A 22,248-nucleotide genomic window follows, 5' to 3' on the forward strand; every position below is an offset into this window, starting at 1 on the left:
ATTATTATTATTATTATTATTATTATTATTATTATTATTATTATTATTATTATTATTATTATTATTATTATATCTATCCATAGGTATACATACTCCCCTCTAACTATGGTACAGTTTTATATTATTGGCAACAAGAATGTTTTCACCTGAAGAACATATTGGAGTACAGCAAAGATTGATAAAATCTTGTATAGTATAAGGTTTGATCCAGACTTAGGGTATAGCCACAATGTGGAATTAAAGATCTTGACACCACTTTAACTACAATGACTCTATCCTAAAGAATCCTGGGATTTGTAGTTTGCTGAGGTATTGAGCCTGGTCTGACAGAAAGCTCTGGTGCCTCATCAAATTATAAATACCAGGATTCCACAGGATACAGTTATGGCAGTTAAAGTTGAGGTCAAACTGCTTTAATTCTGCAATGTGGCTGCACTCTTAGTCATACTTAAAGTAGACTCAGTAAATTCAGTAGGACTTTAGTCAATCATGAGTTACTTAAGTTGCCTTCATTTCAGGGGTCTGATGTATGTATGACTAAACCTAGACACAACCTGAGGTGTTTTCTTGTGGAGAAAATATTTTCTGATTTTTACTAGAGAGTTTGTTTAGATATCCATTCTGTTCTCCCAATAATGCCAGCCCTTGAAGCATGCAAGAACACCAGCTGGGGTATATAAAATATTCATGTATCAGAGATAGTTAACAATAACAAAATGGAAAGCATTCTCACAGATCAGTCTGTCTTTTCGTTATTCTATTCTAAGTGTCTGACATCATATATGTTAAGGAAATGCTGTCACCTCCTCCTCCTCCTCCTTTACACTAAGTTGCAAAATATGTGCCCAAATCTTTCTGCTATGTTGGTCCCAAGCTGAATTCAAACTATCACATTCTTCCCGTTTATTGAGCCAAAAGGAGATGTCTTCAAAGGCATTGTATAATATCCCTTTTTCTGGCCCAATACATTTCAAGCTGTAAACCTATGCCCAGGAGGTATTTTCAGTCTTTCTTCAATTTTATTTCAATGGGACTGGGATTTCTACTTACTTACTTCATGTATATTTCTTTATTATATTTATTTCTTTATTATAGTTATATGCCCCTTTTCTCTCAGCATAGGATCAAGGTGGCTCACAAAAATTAAGAACAAGAAAAGCTAAAAACATGATAATAGAAAAGTTAAAACGCAATTAAGCAATCATCACATTAAACAGCATTACTTTTTTAAAGGTATAAAATCATTACCAAAAAAAAACCCTTACTTGTGCTCTCTCTCTCTCTCATTGGCAGTCTCCCATCCAAGTACTAACCAGGGCTAGCTGACCCTGCTTAGCTTCCAAGTTCAAACAGGATTTGGTGTCTGTAGGGTATTTAGGTCCCTGTGTAAAACACTGTAAAAAGTATTCAACATTGTTCAGAACAGCATGGCTATGGGGAAAGCCAAAGTGAAAGAAAAAAAAATCATTACTGAATTAAACATGCCAACTAAAAAGCAGGAGATCATCCCACAAGGGCAAGGGCACTACAGGGAAGGTTCTGTCACCAGACAGAAATCCTTAGTCTGCGGCATGGACTGCCACAGTGTGAAGACTGTAGTGACCTAGTAGGATGTAAAGGCAGTGATATTACCCCCAGTAAACAAGTTGATTAAACTTTGTATAGTAATAGAAAACCTATAAGTGTTGTATAGAAATGGAAAATTTATTGAGTAGTTCTTAATCTTTGGCCCTCCAGGTGTTTGGGGACATCAGCCTCCAGAATCTGTCAGTTGGCCATGCTGGATAAATGAGTACAGTACATTCAAACACAGGACCTGTACTTTCTATTACCTCAAGGATGAGGATGAACAGTAGAGAACCTGTTTGTATTAAGGTGTGTGCAGTGAGACACTTCCAGTGTGTTTACTTCTTAAACTTGGTCTTCCAATGTGTTTACTCCTTAAACCAACAGGCTTACACAATGCATTTGTGTGTTTGTATTGACTTAAATAAACTGGAGCCTTTTCTTTTCCCCTTAAGGCAATTTGTAGCTGGGAGAGGGCAGGGAAGGAACAGTTTCTACTAAATTCAAGCAAGAAAGTGCAACTCATCAGGTCTATCAATTTATTTTAAATTTTTCTCCAAATGTTTGGCAGTCCCATGATCTTTTGCACTGTAGAGCCAGACTTGGTGTCTTTTGTTTTGAAGAGATAAATGTCTAGTGTACTTATACTTTGGGGTTTCTCTGTGAGTCATGAGTGTTTATGTACTCTTTTTAAAGCTTTAGTTATCTTGAAGCAATGTAACTTGTTGCTCAACAACCAGAGTTCCTATTAGACTAAAAGTACAGCTGGGAGTGTGTTTACAAATGGGTTTGCTTAGTCATCTGCTTTCCCTAGCCTTTGCCAGTCTGTTTTTCTTCTTTCTTTGATAAACTGTCCTCGTTTGTTGGCATACATTTCATTTTCTGCAAATTAAATTGTGCTTGATTCACTGTGCTACTTTCCATAACTTCAGAGTAAATGACCATTTCTAATCCGATATTTGTATTGATTTTCCTTTATTTCTAAAACATCTCAAAAGTAACAAAAGAATTGACAAGATGGACATAGAAAAGCAGGCACTGGTTTACAATAGATATCAGTAAGTTAAGCAAGACATTTGAGCCCATGTTCACTGTAAAAGATTGAGGAACATGTGGCCCTTCAGATGTTTTTTTTTTTTATTTCAACTCCAATCATGCCTCACCATTCGCTCTTCAAAAAACATCTAGGGATACCCGTGTTGGCCATATAGCAAATCCTATAACATCCAAACAATAAAGGTGTCATTGTTTGGATGTCATTGGCCCTTCACTTATGACTCATGGGATTTGCAGCATTACAATTCTTTCTCTGCATTGTGGATACATACATAGGCATGCACACGAAAGAAGATGTATCAAAGAAAACCAAATTATGTAGTCAGTGGCAGAATGGTAGAGAACAAAACTTTTAACAGGTGCACTTGTTAATGCTATTAGAATGGAATAAAGAAAGCTTCTGACTAATTGATAAGAATAGTAAGCATTATTGGTATTTTATTCCCTTTCAGGACTATAGAAAGTCAGAGTGGTAATGCTCTGCATTCAGCATCTTGAGCTGTGGCATTAAAGTCACTTTTACCAGGACTGACACTGCATTACATGAAACCTTCAAAATAGTTAACAACAATCTAATTTGGTCCCAATTGATAAACTATGCCTGTTGCATCACCTGCATTTGTTTCCACAGCTGGCAGCATGGAGCTTCTGGAGGTCATCACTGAACTCTGCCAACATAGGGGCCTGTGGATTCACACAAGACAGGGAGAAACCCAGATCTCAAAGAGAGGCAGTTTGCAGCAGCAGATGGGAAAAGGGAATTTTATTGCTTTCTTTTACTGCTTTTGTTTCTCGTGACTTTCGGAGGTGAGGAGCATGGCCTCAATTATCAGTCTCCGTACACCCTCTCACTGTCACATCTGTAGCAAGCAAGATGCAGAACTGTGACTCTATATCATCACGTTTCTTCCCCTATGCGCTTTGTTTTTTTAACCATATTTGCCTTATGGAGAAGCCAGTGGGTTTTGAAGGCTAGCCTAGTGTATTTTCACTGGCCCGAAAGAAAGAAAGAGGTATCACTGCAATGTGTACTTTTGGATTTTAAAATAACCATTCTCTTTAGAAGTGTTGGAAATCCTACCTGCTGCTTTGTTTACATCAGCAAGGGTTGAGCAGAGACCTTGGAATTATGGCTTCTCATGCCAACAGGAGATGAAGAAAGCCTTGGGATGCTGTTGCTTCAAGCGCCAGCTTTCCAGTCTGTTGGAAGTGGATGGAGTTTTGAGGAGGGACATTACCAAAGGCCTCCATGGCAAATATGAGCTGTGAGCTGGTGGTTTGTCATTCCTGGCCAACAGCATCATGCCCTCTGATACAGAACGTACTGTTGTTGATGGCATCTCAGCACCTGATATACTTCTGGTGTCCTGCCATCTACAGCCCATCTATCTTTTCACCCCATTTCACTGGCTTTTCGACCTCTGACAGTAAAGATAATCAGAGAATACCTTGTATAGTCTGATAGTTGTAGTCATCAGAGACCACACATGTTCCAGCTGGAAAGCAAGGTGTAGCTTTGTAGGCTTCCTAAAATGCTTCTCACTTTAACTCAGCTTAGGGTTGTCTTTAGTTTTGGGAAGTATGGATATCATATATTTAAACTTTTTCTTATTAGTCTTGAGCATTGTTTGAGACAGTTAGATGTATTCTGGAGTGATAGATGTGCTCACAAGAGTATCATATTTGCTTGGGCAGAAGCAAAGCTCTTGTTCCAAGAGCTGTTTCTGGGATATAAATCAGGGACTTTCTCATAATAAGCTGTTTTCAAGATTTTCTGATCATTGTTACTAGTAATTTAAACTGTCAAAAGGAGGCTAGGTATTAGCCAGACTGTTATATTGTTTGAGTTTGCAAGAATTAGTCACACTGGTATATGCATGGAGTATCCTGCACCTGACATGGAGCAAGTTGTTTTCAAAAACATTGTTATTTGTGTATTTATTTATTCAGTCATTTATGATGATTTATAGTGTTCTCTTCACTATTATTCCACCCACACAATTCAGAAACTGTGTTCCCACAGAAGCAACTGCCATACTTTTTTTTTGGAAGCATGCCTGATAGTTATGTCTGGCAGTCTAAATTAAGCTTGCTAGCTTCTGCCACACTCACACAAAACGCTTAACCCCCTTCTTCCGGATGTTTTGACCAGTTTTGAAACAATACCTTTTATCCCAAGAATCTGTTAAATGTTTCAGAATTAACTGTAGCCTAATGTTTCCTGTGAGATTTAACCACTCTGTCCCATAAGCCATTGAGGAAGTGAACACAATAGCTCTTATCGCAGGCAGCGATAAGTCTACTTTTAAGCTGAGTTTTCTATGTGGCTGCTTCAGAGAACCCCTTCATTTACTAAATGTCTTGTTCATTGCACAGAAGTGTGGTTAGATTTCTTCCTTTCCTTGCTTTTGCCTTCCTCTGTGGATGAGAGAGTGTGACTTGCCAAGATAACCTGGTGGTTTTCCACGGCTGAGCAGGGATTATTATTACAGTGGTGCCTCGGGTTACGAAATTAATTCGTTCCACCGCGGCGTTCGTAACCCGATTTTTTTCGTAACCCGAAAAAGCCATAGGCGCTAGCGCTGGAAAGCCGCGTTTCGTGCGAAAAAGCGCCGAAAAGCACCAAAAATTTTTTCGTAAGCCGAAAAAAAAAACCGTAACCCGGAACAGTTTTTTCCTATGGGATTTTTTCGTATCCCGGAAATTTCGTAAGGCGGTGCTTTCGTATCCCGGGGTACCACTGTATTATTATTATTATTATTATTATTAACCTTTATTTATGAAGCGCTGTAAATTTACACAGCGCTGTACATGAATCTTTTTAGTTAGACGGTTCCCTGCCCTCGGGCTTACAATCTAAAAAGACATGACACAGAAGGAGAAGAGAGTGGTGGAGGGAAAGGGTAAGAGGTCCAGCAGTTCCTCTCTACCTCCAAGGCCTGGACCAAGGCAGATGGACTGGAGGGAGGGCTTGGCTTCATAATGGATGGTTAATCTTCTTCCAGGGAAAATACATACTCTCAAGTAGGATAATACATATACAATACATAGCAATACAGGAAATGGTTCGATAAACAGGCAACAAAAGAACATCAGATAGTAAGCGACAATTATGCAATGCCTGGGAAGGCTTCTCTGAACAGGATGGTTTTCAACTCCGTTTTGAAGCTAGTTAAAGAAGTGATGGCTCTTGCTTGTGGGGGAAGAAGGTTCCAGGAGTGAGGGGCAGCAAGTGAAAAGGGGCGAATCCGGGATGGTGCAGAGGAAATCCTGGGCTGAGAGAGGAACCCTTGACTACCAGAAAGGAGGGCCCTAGTGGGAAGGTGAGGAGAAAGAAGGTCTGATAAGTAAGGAGGGGCCAGTCCATGGAGGGCTTTGAATGTCGACAGCAGGAGCTTATACTGAATGCGGAAAGGGAGAGGGAACCGTTGTCTCCAGAATCACAGTCTATAGCACTGTGTTATACTACTGCTTTCAGTAGTCCAGTGGCACCTCTTAAGTGCACGTTACTGTTACTATTTTGTACTATCACTAAAATATGGTAGTAAATCCAGTAACATAAAAAAACCCCACCAAACAATGATGCCTTTATTGGGCCAGCCAAAATGCACAATATACATGTTGCAAGCTTTTGAGATCTGGTGGATTTTTGATTTTACTAGATTTGCTATAAGACCAACACAATAACCTCTGGATGACAGATGGTAGTGTTTTGCTGGGAGGAGGATAGTAAAGATAACTGGAGAAGTAAGAGACCAACACCCCATTCAGGTCACTACTGCTGATTTAGTGTTGTTTATAACTAAGGAACCTGAATTTCTGGGTAACAGAAGATATTTTATGGTCTGTTTAGTGGGCATTGTCATAGCAATGAAGTAAAATAATAGAAAGCATTTTTTAATCCAGGCTGGATTTTGTCTATGTCTCACACATAGACAGGTGTCCAAATATGAATAATGCAGGCTGTAACCAAATTCACTTTTTGGGTGTTTCTTTAGCCATGCGTCCATAAATATGGTGATTGAATTTTAAAATGGCAATTGATTTAAGTATTGACAATTTATGCATGTGGATTCTAAGCACTTATGTCAATATCTTTGACAGTTTTCATGATGTTTCCATGGCATTAGGCTGGCATGTAGCTGTTTATGTCTCATTCTGATAACTTGGAATAACCATCAATGGCTCCAGCTCTTGCAATTTTTTCCCATTATTAACCCCACCCCACCCAGATCTCCATGGCTATCAGAACTGTTCTGATTTAAAGAATTTTACATGTACAGATATTACCCTCCTTAAACTTATATCTTCATAATAAATGTCACCTAGCACTTTTAAGGAGTATGTGGTGTTTCTATGAATTGCAAAAATATTTGCCATATCAAATAAGATCTATGAGTAAGTGATCACTCAGAAAAAGATATGCATAAATGTTTACAAACAGTTATATGGTCTGAGATGTAACCTCTGAAATATTTTATTTGCTTTCTATAGAAATGGTTTTTATTCATTTATTTTTTAAAAAGTGTAAAGTGACAGAATACAGATTACTCAAAGAAATGCTTAAAGTCTGTTGATCGTGTTGATACTATTGATAAACGTCAATCTAAATCCAATCCAAATCAAGTACTTTATCCCTTAGACCAGGGGTTCTCAACCATACTAATGCTGAGACCCTTTAATACAGTTCCTCATATTGTGGTGACCCTCAACCATAAAATTGTGGTGTTTCAGTTCCTAAGACCATCAGAAATATGTGTCTTCTGATGGTCTTAGGCGACCCCTGTGAAAGGATCCTTCGACCCCCAAAGGGGTCGCAATCCACAGGTTGAGAACCGCTGCCTTAGACTATTCTACTTCTGCAGTTGTAATATTCACTGTTGGTCTGAGCTTATGAGGTGACAAATACTTCATTTGTTCTGCTTAAAAGAACTCCTTTATCAGTACCTTCCTACTTTGTATTCGGTTCTAATAAATACCTTCATTCCCATTTCTATCAGCTCTTAGAATAAGGACATAAGGTCTTCGGGTAGTCTGTCCTCTTCATATTTCATAACTAGCTGATTCTCTTAGCTATTTACCATTTATATCCACTACTTTGCTGTGTCAGAACGTTGATATTTTGGTACTCTTGTAATGCTATAAAGCAGCATTCAGTGATAAAATTAATCCTGAGATTTCATCAGTCAGGTATCACCTGCTAATATCTCTGGATGCCCTGTCCTTTGAAAGTAGTACTTAGTTCTTCAAATGTCATGATATTTACATCCTAAAATAAACAATCAGAATCTACAACTTAGGTTCTTGGTGATAGTTTATATTGACAGATGCAAAAAAAAAAAAATTCTAACAAATTAAAGCAGTATAATGTAAAATAGTTGCATTAAAAAGGTAAAGTTAGTCCCTTGACATGAATGTCTAGTCGTAACTGATTGTCAGGGGCAGTGCTCATTTTCGTTACTAAGCCGAAGAGCAAGCGTTGTCCAAGGACAAGTGGTACCTTGTTGCCGGGACCCAGGCTACGCTGGTAGGTGAGGATGGCCCATGAGGATCCATAATAGAAAGTCGTAGACACCAACAGATGCTCAATGCTTCTTTAATGCAACTTCAACAAGCCCAAGTGGGGAAACAACAAAACACAGGCTGTTTACTTCACTGCCCTTATAACTAGCGTCGTAGCTCTGCTTCCGGGTTGGTGCCTGCTGCTCCAAATCCCGTTTCTCTCCCTGGCCTCTCCTTAGAGCTCCGCTCCGTTGGCCAACACCTCCCCTGTATGTCCAGAGCAGTCAGGGACCAGGGTTAATCACGGGGCACGCTTGATATGGACCAGCGTCTTCATCCAGGGATGAGTGAGGGGTGGACCCGGGAGGCGAAGAAACCCTCTACCAGGTTTTCCCAGTCACTTCCCCGACCACCTGCCACCCTGCGCCCCCAGAAGTACTGGCGAATTACTTTGGCCACCCAGGCGTCCTGTACCCAGGCCCCTATCTCCTCCTCATAGCCTGTCTCTCCCTCCTCTATCGGCGTCCACTTCCGCTCTCTCTCCTCCCCCTGGTCCTCCTTCTCTGCCCCTTTCTACCCCCTGGGACCGCCTCCTGCCCGGCCCTCACCAGTCATGGCCAGCCAAGAGCAGGTCTCAGAGGATGAGGAGGAGGATGGGGTTCCTCCAGTGCAAGAGGTAATTGAGGCTACACCAGGTGCTAATCCTGCTCCAGTGCAAGAGGTAATTGAGGCTACACCAGGTGTTAATCCTGCTCTGCCAGAAGCCAGCCCTGATCTCCCAGCCCCAGAGGAGGAGGCTCAGCCAGGTCCTAGTGCTGGTGGGATTCCTCTGGTGGTACAGCAGCCTAGTGGTGACTCTGGGGAGGAACCAGGCTTGGAGGTTCCCTCCTTCAGGCAGTGCAGGGATTAAAGTGCTGGCAGATGCAGATCCCAGAGAATTGCTGTGAGGCAATTAGCTAACCAGCCTCACCTGGTACAGGGGAGAGCATCCCCTGTTTAGGAAACAGGGAGATGCCAACTCAATGCCAGAGTTTATTGCATGATCCTTTGGTGTGATTGCTGCCGGCACTGGCTTCATGTATCCTGACTCCTTGTTGCCTTGACTTTGGAATGGACTGGACTCTCATTACTTTCTGGCTGCCTGACCCTGGACTGGACTCTTGTTACCTGCTGGCTGCTTTGATCCTGGACTGGACTCTTGTTACCTGCTGGCTGCTCTGACCCTGGACTGGATTGACTATCGTGATCTCTCTGCTCCTGACTTCGGCTTTGGCTTTTGGTTTGCTCTTTCTCTCAATCCCTGCAAGGTTTGTGGACTGTTTCAACTGCTTGCCTTGCTAATTACTATCCTTATCAGTGGTGTTTGTGTGTGCTGGCTGCAGTCCAGGACATCATCCCAGTCCCAGCTGTTTCTCCTTGAGCCAGCTCCAGCCTGTCCTCTTTGGCTTCACCAGGGTCCTCCTGCATGGCGTCTTCAAGTGCGGGACCCCAACCCGACTCCTCCCCTTCTTCCACCCTCTGACATACCTATTTATGTACTTGCATTTGCATGTTTTTGAACTGCTAGGTTGGCAGAAGCTGGGACTAGTAACAGGAGCTCACCCATCATGCAGCACTCGGGTCTCAAACTGCCAACCTTCTGATCTTCCAATCATCAGAATTGGCATCTTAACCACTAAGCCTCTCCATCCCCCATTACTACTCCTAACTTTATTTTCATGATTTGTGTGCTCAACACTAATGATTAGAGTGTAAAAAAATTATAACTTCCAGCAGATATCCAAAGAACTAATAACAAATGTATCAGAACAATCTTGCTTGTTTTCTTTGTGGTGCTGGCCATGATGCCTTCCTCATTCTTCTAGAGTTTCTTGTAATGTCATCTGCCTGATGTGCCATTCATCTCCTCTACTCAAGTGGAAAGAGAGGAAAAATTCCATTTCTACCAACAGTTTACAGAAAATGTTTTTGTGGTCCTTCTTTAAGTTGAAAGCCTGAAATAAATTCTGCCTTAGACAATTAGTACTAGAAATTGGCATTGTCTCTTTAAAGAGATTGAGGAATCCTGTTGCTGACCCACACTTGCAGAACTGGGCAATTATGCAAGCTGTTGAAGATTTGATTGGTTTGCATAAAGAGATCTCCAAGTCTTCCCTAGACAAGTGTGCAGCTGTCTATGATGCTATCAGAAAGGTGTGTGGCTACAGTTCTGCCTCTCCTCACTATTCTGTTGCCTTCTTCCCATTGCAGTTCTGTGGCGTTATACATCATGTGCCTTGTCTTTCAATATACATCTCATACTTACCTTTGAAAGGGAGCTCTTTTAATTTCAAACAGCCAAACAACGGTTGAAACAGACAGCCTGGAAGGAGTGGCCAGGACCGCAGTGGCTGCATGGCCCACTTCCAAAGTGAGCCACTGGCAGGAGTGGATTAAATCCGATCCTTTTGGGTTGGCTCCCCCGTTAGCACAGCCTCAGAGCAGCTTCTGGCCACTTTGAGAGCATGCATCATGTAAACACCACACCCCCCAAAATAGCCGGAAGCCGCCTTATTTGGCCCATGTGTTTTGAGTCTGAAATGCAAATTCAGAGTCATAAAGGAGGTGAGTTCCATCTCTAAGTCTCCTTCTTTGGAGGTCTTTAAACAGAGGCTGGATGGCCATCTGTCAGGGATGCTTTGATTGTAAGTTCCTGCATGGCAGGGCGGTTGGACTGGATGGCCCTTGTGGTCTCTTCTAACTCTTTGATTCCATGAAACATCTAGCTAAGGTTCAAAATGCACTGCAGAAATAATCCAGTTTGGATCGCTTTAACTGCCTGGCTCAGTGCTAGGGAATCCTGAGAACTGTAGTTTATTGTGGCACCAGAGCACTCTGACAGGGAAGGCTCAATGTCTCACAAAACAATAGTTCCCACAATTCCCTAGCATTGAGCTGTCTCAAATGGGATTATTTCTGCAGTGTAGTTTGGACCTAGATTATACTTCCTTTTTTTGAGTTTATTTGGAATTCCGGCCTTCCCTCCCTGTCTATCTCAGCTGTTTTCTCTTGTTTTATCCTTGTTCTTTGTCTCTGAAGTAAATAACTTCTTACATATTTGTATGCAAGTGGCCTATGGCCAAGCAATAATAATAATAATAAAATACCTATTTACAAATTTGTCTTTATTATTTTAAAAAGTAGTTTCTCCCTTTCCCTAGGTTTCTGGGTTGTATAATTTCCAAAACTTTTTTTTTTCCGGATTTGAGTGTTTTGTGTTGTATTCTGCATTTATGAGTATTGGGCGAGAAAATCCATAGCACCTTACTTTGAATAGTTTCCTCAAGGTGGATTGAAGGCAACAGGATTCAGAGACACCCAAAGCAGCTTGATAGACTAGTATGTGTCATAAAGTTCACTCTGACTGATGACAGCCTATCAGTTATTCTTTTGAGAGGAAATCATATAAAGATGATCTTGGAAAGTCTCCCCTCCTCCTGATTCTTAACACTAGGGAAGGGATATCCATTAGATGCCAGTGTTACATCTAGCTAGAACTGAGCATAGTTTCTCTTACTGCTATTCTTGATTCCAAAACTGGAACAGAGTTCTTTCTGACAGGCAGGTGGAGTTCCCTTTATATACTCCTTCACTTACTGCTGGCTGTGGCTGACATGGTCTTCCTCTTGCTTTGGTGGGGTAAAGAGGGTACAGTCTTCCAAAGGCCCTTGTTAGATGGCTTTTCACATTAAATTGACATTGATGTGTTGGTTGCTCTCCAGTGCCAGGAATACAGCATTGCTCTGTGGTACTGCTTATTCTATCACTCCCCAAGCAATAAGTGGTGCATTTGCCCCCATGCCTTGATGAAAATTCAGTTGTGTAATTGCACATGACTTCTAGTTGGATTAGAAATGAACCAATATTTTCCCTTATCTGTTGCATAGCATTGGTTTCTACAAGCAGAGATGGATAAAGCGGGCACCTAAATGCACTCTGAGAGCTGTAATTGGCTTATAAAATTTGAACTCTTTGATTACCCTTCTCCAAAAAGCACTTTATCTTTTAGCGTTTGTACAACTGTCTGTTTTCATTCTCTTCTCCAGATGAGAGCCATACTTTGGGGAAGTCGTTTTCCCTGTTCTGTCACAGTTGTTCTGATATCCAACTGTGAGGCATTTCACTTTGGATTCAGCTCGTCTTAGAATATGAGCAAAGTAGTGTTAGAAAATATGATACTTTGCATGATCTTCACTTTATTGTCCATCAGCTATTATGGTACTTTACTTTCTCTTGGTCTGAAAATGTGCTTTGAAGTCCTGTTTTCTCTGTAGTGCTTGCTATACCACAGTCTTGTATTTCCTATTTCTAAAACCAAAGATGTATTTTACAGATTTTAAATTTCTAGCAGGTTTATGTTCCCTGTAGATAAGAGGAAACATTTGCTCTTAGCTCCCTGATCTTGGTTTTCAGTTACATAATTTTTTATAGACGTTTGTAGAACAGGCACATAAGGGAGGAATTAAAAAAATGGAAAATAATCAAAACAATTATATTTTTTGTCATTCTGCTGTTGGATTGAATCGCGAACCTTATCGTTGTTGAATGTTTCAGGTTTTAAAAACCTTATGCAGACTAGGTTAAAGTCTGCTTAGCTAAGGGGAAAATGAAATATTAGGATGTCTTGGTGGAAAAATAGGTGACTATTCTGATTGTCCTAAGTATAATGAACTGTTTCCAGGAACTATTCCTACAAAAAATAGTGTTGATCTTGGAAACTTTTTAAATATGCATTTTCAAAAGTTATTGATGTTACAGTACTATAGTTGATAACCAGATTTATCTATAATTCTTCATATACTCCTTTTAGATGTAGTTTGTTGTGATTAATCTTTAGATTCCACCACAGTGCAAACTTCTAAGTTAATGATTGCATGGTCTAGAGCCAGTTCCAGAACAGTTTATTGGGACATCTTACTCATTCTGTAACTACATAGGACTGGTGGATATCTTAAAGTCTCACTGTCTCTTAAATGTGGCAGAAGAATAAGGATTAGGCCATGGTTTAGCTCTGTAATATTTGTTTGTGTTTCCCTAACATCAGTAATAAGGATTTTGGTATCAGGTGATAAATTTCTTTCTTTCTTTCTTTCTTTTGTTACAGAAATGTAATAAATTAGAAGCAGCCAGCATCACTTAGCGGTTTGAACAGTAAGCTATGACTTTGGAGACCAGGCTTTGAATCCCCATTCAGCTCTTGAAACCTACTGGGTGAACTTGGGCAAATCACACTCTCTCATCCTAAGAGTGAGCCAAAGAGACCCACCCCCAAACAAATCCTGATAGTGTGTGTGCACACGTGTGTGTGGGGGAGGCTCTTCCCATACGTGGGGATCCGTTCTGGAACACACACACCCCGTGTATGGGAAAAAATGCATACGCTCAAACCCCATTAGTTTCAATGGGGGAGTGATCCCGCATTCGTCACAGCGCACGCGCCATTCATTCCCCTGCAGCTTAACTTTCCGCGTAAGGTTAAAGCTGCGTATAGCGCACCCATGCCATACATGGGCGCACTGTATGATGAATTGCCTCACATGTACAATTAAAAATTGTACTGATGGTTCACTTATTTGCATTTCTTTGTATTAAACAGCTTGCCTTCATGCTAACTGTAAGTGTTCAGTTACAAAAAGGAGATGGCTTTGTGCATAGGTTTTTTTGCACAAATTGCAAAAAATATTATGAATATTATGAAAATATTATGAGCCAAGTAAAATGCTTGGTTCCGTAATCTGGTGGCGGAGAAGAGAACTCTCATGGGTTCTGAAGAATCATCAACAGACTGTTTCACCATATTGTGACAACCTGTCTTGACCCAGTTTCAACAAATGTTAGATTTCTTCTTCTACACCCATAGCATTCGGTGACAATTTCAATTGATTAATGTATCTTTAGAATAGTCTATGTCGTATTGGCTTTTGGAACTATTGTATTCCATCCTATCTCATACCAGCAGTCCCTAGGAAGGCTTCTCCAGTGAGAATATGTGTGCAGATTTCTTCAAAATGGATTAATGATGTGTGAATTAAGTGCCATAATCAACTAAGAGAAGCTTAACCATAGACCAAGTCTTATGGAAAAAAAAAAGGACTATCCTTATTTTGCCTTAGTACCTGCATCTTTCAGTGCTTTTATTCCTTAAGCAGAAAAATGAAGAGACAAAAGAATTAGTGAATATATGAACCCTGACAAATATTGCATGACTGATCTTTGAGAGGAAATATATTACATGATTTGAAAAAGGTAAAAAGTCAGATTTGTGTGTCAGTAAATGACAGTTGTAGACAGTTTCAACAGCTGCACATAAATATATTTTGCAGAGCAGAGAAGCTATACTTAATTGGTCAAGAACTAATGTGTACATTTACTTTTAAAAATCAGGAATTTTATGCACTTCATACTTCTTTTCCAGTTGTCTGAATGCATGTACCTACTGCAAAACTAAGCATGCCAGAGGAGAACTAGCAAGTTATTCTGTTGAAGAACTGGTTGACAGAACCAGACAGTCCTTCCAAGGTAGGTTGTTTTGCTTTGCTTTCAAAAACTGCAGTTTGACTTTTTAAAAATGAAAATCAGTGTGGTGTTATTATACACTTGATAATAGATGTGATATGGCATCAGTGTGCTCCAGCAATGCTGAGTGTTTTTTTCCCTCCAAACTAAAGGAAATCTATAAAACAAAACATACCTATAAAAGTATATTAATTTAGCTTCTACAATTCAGATATGGTCAGGGTTCCAGAAGTATATTGCATTCAAATAATAGCTATAAAAGTTTAATCTAATTGTTAGTCCCAGTAATAGCAGACCTCTTGATTCAATAGGCCTTATATAAGTGTTGACTTAAGAAGACACACTGGTTTGGACTCAATTAGATTTAAGTGAGAGAAACTAACATATAAAAGTATGCAGCTTTGGAATGCTAATATGCTAATTACATCTAGAATGCAGCTAAAACATAGCCTTTTTCTTTTTTAAAAAAAAAATTCCCATTCTGCTTACATTTATCAGCCATCTTTCTGTGGTTACTGGCTTTTTATCAAAGGAACAAGACATGGTTCAACTGTTATACACCAGGGAGTCATTTTGTCAACTCAGTAAAATAGCCTCATAGAATTTCAAGTTCACAGTCTATTGGGTGAAGCAGACGAACAGCCTGGAGAGGCCAGAGGCCACCTCGCCTGCAATCGATCCCAGATCGGCATGGGACTGTAGCGACTGGACATTTTAAGACTCTTAAAACAGGCTGCTACCGTGGGATGCTGGCAAGGAGTGGCTTTTTACCACTCTTTTTGTTGGCGGCCTTTGGCTCCCTTAGGTGGCCTTGGAGCATCTTCTGGCAACATAAAGGGTGTGCGTCGTCTGCACACCATGCCTCCAATGCAGCCAGAAGCTGTACTCCCCCTCTCCCCTGTTTCAGGCCTATGTCACTAGTTTTCTTTTGTCTTTTGGATGTCATAGGTCTAATCTGCACTGCAGAAGTAATGCAGCTAAGTGCCACTTTGCCATGGCTTTATCCTATATAAGCCTTGAGATTTGTAGTTTGTTGTGGCACCAGAGGGCTCTGATAGGGAAGGCTAAATATCTCACAAAACTACAAATACCAGAATTCCTTAGTCTTGAGCTATGTCAGTTTAAGCGGTGTCGAACTGCATTATTTCTTCAGTGCAAATTAAACTATAGTCTCTTGTAGTGTTTGGCTACCTGATCTAAATTTCACAGTTCTTAGATTAGCAATGCTAATCTAAGTAACAATGGAAAAGTTATTTTTGAGGCTATAATTCCATGACCCCCCCCCCCCCCCGTGGGCATGTTGGCACCTGTAGTTTCCCTTCCCCACCACTCAAAAAACCCTTTTCCAAGCTGTCCATCAGAAGAACCTAGTCAAGAAGGGCAGTTAGGTTTCTTTCAGACTGCGATCACAATAGGAAAGGTCACTGTGGGAATAAGCTAATTTCTGGTGCAGTTTCCTAGCTGAAATGAAAACTAGAATTGTCATTTATCCTGAAATGGAATGTATGCTTGTAGAGTTCTGAATCATCACACACAAAAGCACATATATGCACACACAATTTTGAAGTGTTCTAAAGATTTAATATAGTATTGTATTGAAGTGCACATCTTGAGAAGAATTGCCACACACTTCTCTCCCCTTTTCTCCATCCCCTTTTCCATCCTATCTGGTTCCCACTATACATTTCTTTTTTCAAATCTTCCACTGATTTTAACTGTGATTTTATACTATTGTTTTAATATCTGTCTGGTTTAATCTCTTTTTAGTATTACTATGGCCTGTTACAGACTGCCAAAATAAAGCTGCTTCGGGTCTCTTTGGAGGTATGCTATTTAAATGATGCATGGGTCCTAAGAGTCCGGAGGTTGCGCCAAAGCCACACTCCATTCCTAAGCACTGGAGTGCAGCTTTGGTGCAGCTTCCGGATTCTTAGGATGCATGGATCATTTAAACAGCATACCTCCAAAGAGACCCAAAGCAGCTTTATTTTGGCAGTCTGTAACAGGCCTATGTTTTTATACTGGGGGGGAGGGATAGGGTTTTTTAGAATTTTAACTGTATCTTGTTTTATTGTTGTAATCCGCTTGGATTCCAAGTGATTAAGATGAATAATAATAATAATAATAATAATAATTATTATTATTATTATTATTATTAGACAGGTTCTGTTCGTACTGTACTGTATAGTTGCAGCAGCATGCTTTTTACTGTGTGGCTTTAGCAACTTCCTTCAATAGCAAAGAGAAGTACAGAGCCTTGGCTTTCCTTCTGACAGAGTTTTTATATTGAGAACTTCTTGATGACAATTTAAGGTTTGTTATGTCTGAGCCCATATTCTCTTGTTCTGTAATGCTGCATTTTTATTCTTTACCATTTTTGAAAAATTGTTTGGTTCTCCCCTCCTTTTCTTCTTCTTCTTCTTTTTATTGGACAGTTCAGTCAAAAATATACATATAGCAGTCCCTTCAATTTAGGACTATTTTATTTTGTGTGTGTGTGTTACTTTTATTTTTGTTTTTTTAAACTGGCTCGGCATTAAACAGTTTGTGTTTCATAGCATTGTTTCACTGTCTTTTGTTGAAGTCCCCTAAGACTCTAACTGACATGTTGTTAGGCATAATGGAAGGAAGGTCAACAAAGAGGGAGCCTGTTTCTTCTTGGCAGGACAAGTATTTACTTTTGATTAAATCCAAAATATTTGTAATGTAGTCTTTGTTAAAAACCTTACAGTGGCTTTGTTTAATAAATAACATATATTTCTCCTTTCATTGTGCATTTAGAATCTGATTGGCATGTGCAGTCTGGGGTATGGTAGCCACTTGATAACTGGATTGAGGTTTCTCTGCCTTCTGAGTCCTTTTGATTTACCTTTTGATTTAAGCATTTACAGTATACCCTGCTCTTTCTGAGGAAATTCACATTCATCATAGGTTACAACACGGAAAACAATAACAGTGCAAGAACCTAATAAACTAAAAATCTATAAAATTAGCAACATAATTGGGATGGGCAAAGTACAGGCCTCCAGATGTTGCTGAAGTGAACGCACATCGGCTTTAGCTAGTAGACCAAATGGTGATGAATGCTGGGAGCTATAGTTCAGCAAGAAGAAGATACTTTGTCCTCCTCTGATAAAACAAAACAACAGTATCAAAGCATGATAAATAATGTTTTTAAATGCAAATTGTGTCTCCCTCTCAATAAAAGAAATAGAACTGTCTCAAGTGTATTCTTAAAATAATTGAGGTTTTTTCCCCCAAGGGAGTCATTCATGTATAGGAGAGGAGTAATAGTTTTACCAATACTTATTTGTTTTTAGAGATGGTAAAGTTGAGGTTGTTATACTTTGGCCACGTCATGAGAAGGCATAACTCATTGGTAAAGACAATTATGCTAGAGAAGATAGAGGGATGCAGAAAGTGAAGAAGACTGCAAGCTAGATGGATGGACTCTATTAAGGAGGTCACAGGTATGAATTTACAGGACCTAAGCAGAGCAGTGGAAGATAGGAAGTCTTAGAGATGTCTCATCCACAGGGTCGCCTTGAGTTGGGATGAACTCAAAGAGGGTTAACAACAACAAACGTTGTTTTCAAGCAATGGGATTTTTGCCTTTGATAGTCATACTTAATTCTTTCATTGATTAGACCAGTATCTATTCATTGCGTCGAACCTGTGAGGCTGGTGGAATAATTAAGTAGTTTGGAGCAATCTTTATTTATTCGTCAAATTTATATCTTAGATTTCACCCAGGATGAGATCCAAAATAGCTTAGAATGGTGGTGGGGGGGAGTTGCTGCTCTCCCTAAATGCCAGCTTTGGCTTTTCACCACAGTCTTTCCTGTTTAGAGTCCATAGTCATACAATGAAAATATATGCCTGAACTAGATTTGATTCTCAATATTAGAGGCTAGCCCTAAGCACACTTCCATTCAGGGAACTGTTTTATAGTCAAAGGAGATTTATGACTTTTGCCAGTTCTTCCTCTTGTGCCCTCTGAAAAATTGTGTGTGGGGAGGCAGTTGATGGACTCTTCAGTTGTGTGGTACGGTGGGAATTACTGTAGGAGGAGTGAATCAGGAAACATTTCAAACCACCCAATTAAAAGCATTTAGTGGAATGAAGATGTCTCTCATTTGAATAATAATTTGCTAACACTACATGTCATTGTCATCATAGTTAGTACACATGCTGGCAACCTAAGTTTTAAAAAAATGTTTGAGGGTACATCTTTTATTTTACTTTTATGAAATTCCAGTTCATAGGTTGTGTGTGTGTGTGTGTGTGTGTGTGTGTGTATGTGTATGTGTGTGTATATATATATATATATATATATATATATATATATATATGCTATCTCTTATGAGGCTCTAATAAACATACTGTCCAGAGTTAGCTGTAGGAAACTAGAGGAGTGGAATGGTGATGAAGACGTACAGATGGGATCCAAAGATATTTGACTGGATGTGTGTGTAATCTAACATACAGTTTTATTTTAAGGTATCAGTTCACCTAAACTTAGTACTGAACGTTACTAATCACTTCTATTTCAAAAGAAAGAAAGAAGGAAAGAAGGAAAAAAGAAAGATTTTCCCCTTGACCAACTTACTTCTTTGTTATATTTTTGGCACACAAAGTTCTGAGATTTTAAAATTAATGGGAATTGACTCTCTAGAGATGCCTAACTTTAAAAATTTTCTTTCTTTTTCCCTTTTGTGGATTAAGAATGGATCAAGTCCTGGCTGTAGACTCTGCTAATGTAGAAACCCTTATGCCAAGATAAATATTTTGACACCAGTCTGTCATTTGTTAAAGCCACACAGGACAGCAGAATGAATTAGGTTCCTCCTCCCACTCCCATTATCCCATACAGTGTTTTCTAATGGCTCTTCAAGGAAACAAAAATGTATTTACAGTCTTTAAATGATTATTTATTTAGGTAGCAGTGAAGACTAGTGTGCAGCAAAAATAAAGACACCAAAATCCATGGCTTATTTTAGAAAGGCTGGTTAGTCTAAAAAAGTAAGATTACTTTATATCACAATAGTATGGCCATTGAAAGGAATTGCATTTAATCCAAGAACAGATAAAAATTTAATACTGAGTAGATCAGGGGTCGGCAACCCCCGGCCCGCAGGCCGGATGTGGCCCATGGAGGCCTTTTGGCCGTCCCCTGCGCACTCCTGCTGCTGATTGCCGCTGCTCCGGGAGCCATTTTGCCCCTCAAAATGGCGGCGAAGTCTCGCACAAGACATTGCGACAGGCCTCTAGGCCCCTGGAGCCCTCCAATAGGTCTCTGGCGGCAGCAGGCCTCTAAGAGGCCCATTGCCATTGCTGGGGCCCTTCAACAGGGCTGCAGCGGCGGCAGCCAGCCTCTAGGAGGCCCATTGCCATCGCTGGGGCCCTGCTAAAGGGCTCCGACGGCGGCAGCGGGCCTCTAGGTGGCCTGTTGCCGTCGCTGGGGCCCTCCAACAGGGTTTCGGCAGCGGCAGCGGGCCTCTAGGAGGCCCATTGCTGTTGCTGGGGCCCTGCAAAAGGGCTCCGATGGCGGGCCTCTAGGAGGCCCGTTGCCATCGCTGGGGCCCTCCAACAGGGCTCTGGCGGCGGCAGCCGGCCTCTAGGAGGCCCGTTGCCATCGCTGGGGCCCTCTAACAGGGCTCCGGTGGCGGCAGCTGGCCTCTAGGACTTTTTTGCCAGCCTCTGACAGGGCCTGGGGCCCCGTTAGGGGCCGGCAAAGAGGTGGAGGCCTGCAGCGCTGGCGGCCCCTAACGGCTTTTTTGCTGGCCTCTGACGGGGCCTGGGGTCCCGTCAGAGGCCGGCAAAGAGGAGGAGGTCTCCAGCGCTGGCAGCCCCCGCCGGCTCTTTCCCGACCTCTGACGGGGCCTGGGGCCCCGTCAGGAGCCGGCAAAGAGGAGGAGGACTGGCCCCAGAGGGTGGAAGCTCCACCTCCGGCATGCTGCCCCGCCCCCGGTAGATGGAAGCTCCACCCCCCGGCTTCGGCCCCCCCAGTTGTCTGAGGGACAGCAACCCGGCCCCCACCTCAAAAAGGTTGCCTACCCCTGGTGTAGATTATCAGTGGCATAGAGAAATCAGACTATCAATGGTACAGAGGAATCTTTCATAGGCACACTTTCAACCCTGTCTCTGCATAATGTTTGTTTCATATGCACTAAAGTGCATGGTTTTGTACTGTGAGACAACTGAAGAAACTTAGTTTGGATTAGGATTGATCAAACATAAGTGGGTTTATGATTTAAATGCAAGGCTTTGTCTTTAGGAAGAGGAGAGTGGGATTGCATTTCTCTTGGTCAGAGCTTGGAATGTTAGGCCTGAAATAATAATTTGATAATTATTATTATTATTAACCTTTATTTATAAAGCGCTGTAAATAATGGTACAAAATACACTGGAGAAATCATCCAGTTTGAGGCTGCTTTAAGTGCCCTCACTCAATGCTAGGGAACTGAAGTTTTGCAAGACATTTAGCCTTCTCTGTCAGAGAGCTCTGGTTAAACTACAATTCCCAGGGTTCCCTAGCACTGAGCCAGAACATTTAAAATGATCTTAAACTGGATTATTTCTGCAGTGTGTTTTGGGCCAGTGTTCAGTATTAGATATTGGAAAATTAATTCATTGGCACTGACTCTAATAATTGAATTCATTTAATTAGTTAGGTTGTTTTTAATTAACTCATTGCTGGAACCCTTAGTCTCCAAGGAAGACCATGGGATTTACAGAGAATGGCACAAAACTGATGCCATTGACCTTAGGGACCTATTTTGTTACTAGCATCTTTAGAAATCCTCCTTTGGTCATTTAAAAGTTGCCATCCCTCAACCTGGAATTTTCCTCCCCGATGGACTACAAAATACATAAGTGAATTGTTTCCTGGAGATAGTGGAATTTCATCTCATCTCATAGAATAATAGAATTGGAAGACGCTACAAGGGTCATCCAATCCAACCCCCCTACCATGCAGGAATACACAACACACTTTTTCTGGAAATACAGATAATCTGGAAATGATCAGGTTGGGAACAGATGGTCATCCCTTCATCATACAGCTACTCAATTCATTTTTCTAATGACCTATATCATTCTTCTTCTTTATTCTCCACCCCCACTCCACTCTCACTAACATGTACATTGTTCACTTTGTCTGTTAATGAGAGGTAAAACAAGAATGGGAATAATACAGCCTTCTAGTTACTCTTGAACTGCAACTCACAGGATTTCTCAGTACTGTCCGTCCTCGCCTTACGCGGGGGATCCGTTCCGGATCCCTCCGCGTAAGGTGAATTCCGCCTATGCTCGAGCCCCATTGGAAACAATGAGGCTCGTGCGCGGCGGTGCGGGGCGCAACAGGCACGTGCGCCCATTCAATTGAATGGGACGCTCCGCCTCGTGCGCGCCCCGCGGCTTGAGCGCATATGCTCAAGGCCGCGTATGGCACGGGCACACTGTATTGACTATGCTGGCTAGGGTTGTTGGGAGGTGTGGAGCAACTATATCTGAAAGGCCAACATAGTTCCCACACCCTGTGTTAACGTTTAAACAGATAAAGGTTTC

The 22,248-nt window shown here is 41.0% G+C and overlaps 1 protein-coding gene across 4 annotated transcripts in view; it reads left to right on the top strand.

Annotated features, from left to right (window-relative positions):
• The window catches only part of CDKAL1 (CDK5 regulatory subunit associated protein 1 like 1), a 332,139-nt gene that overhangs the window by 107,448 nt on the left and 202,443 nt on the right, over window positions 1-22,248 (top strand). For all 4 annotated transcript variants that reach the window (XM_042462008.1, XM_042462010.1, XM_042462009.1 and 1 more), the window contains one exon: window positions 14,579-14,682. In XM_042462008.1, coding sequence (XP_042317942.1) covers window positions 14,579-14,682 — 104 coding nt within the window. The remainder of the gene's footprint in view (window positions 1-14,578; window positions 14,683-22,248) is intronic.

This window comes from Sceloporus undulatus, chromosome 4 (assembly GCF_019175285.1).
Source record: "Sceloporus undulatus isolate JIND9_A2432 ecotype Alabama chromosome 4, SceUnd_v1.1, whole genome shotgun sequence".
Lineage (NCBI taxonomy): Eukaryota > Metazoa > Chordata > Lepidosauria > Squamata > Phrynosomatidae > Sceloporus > Sceloporus undulatus.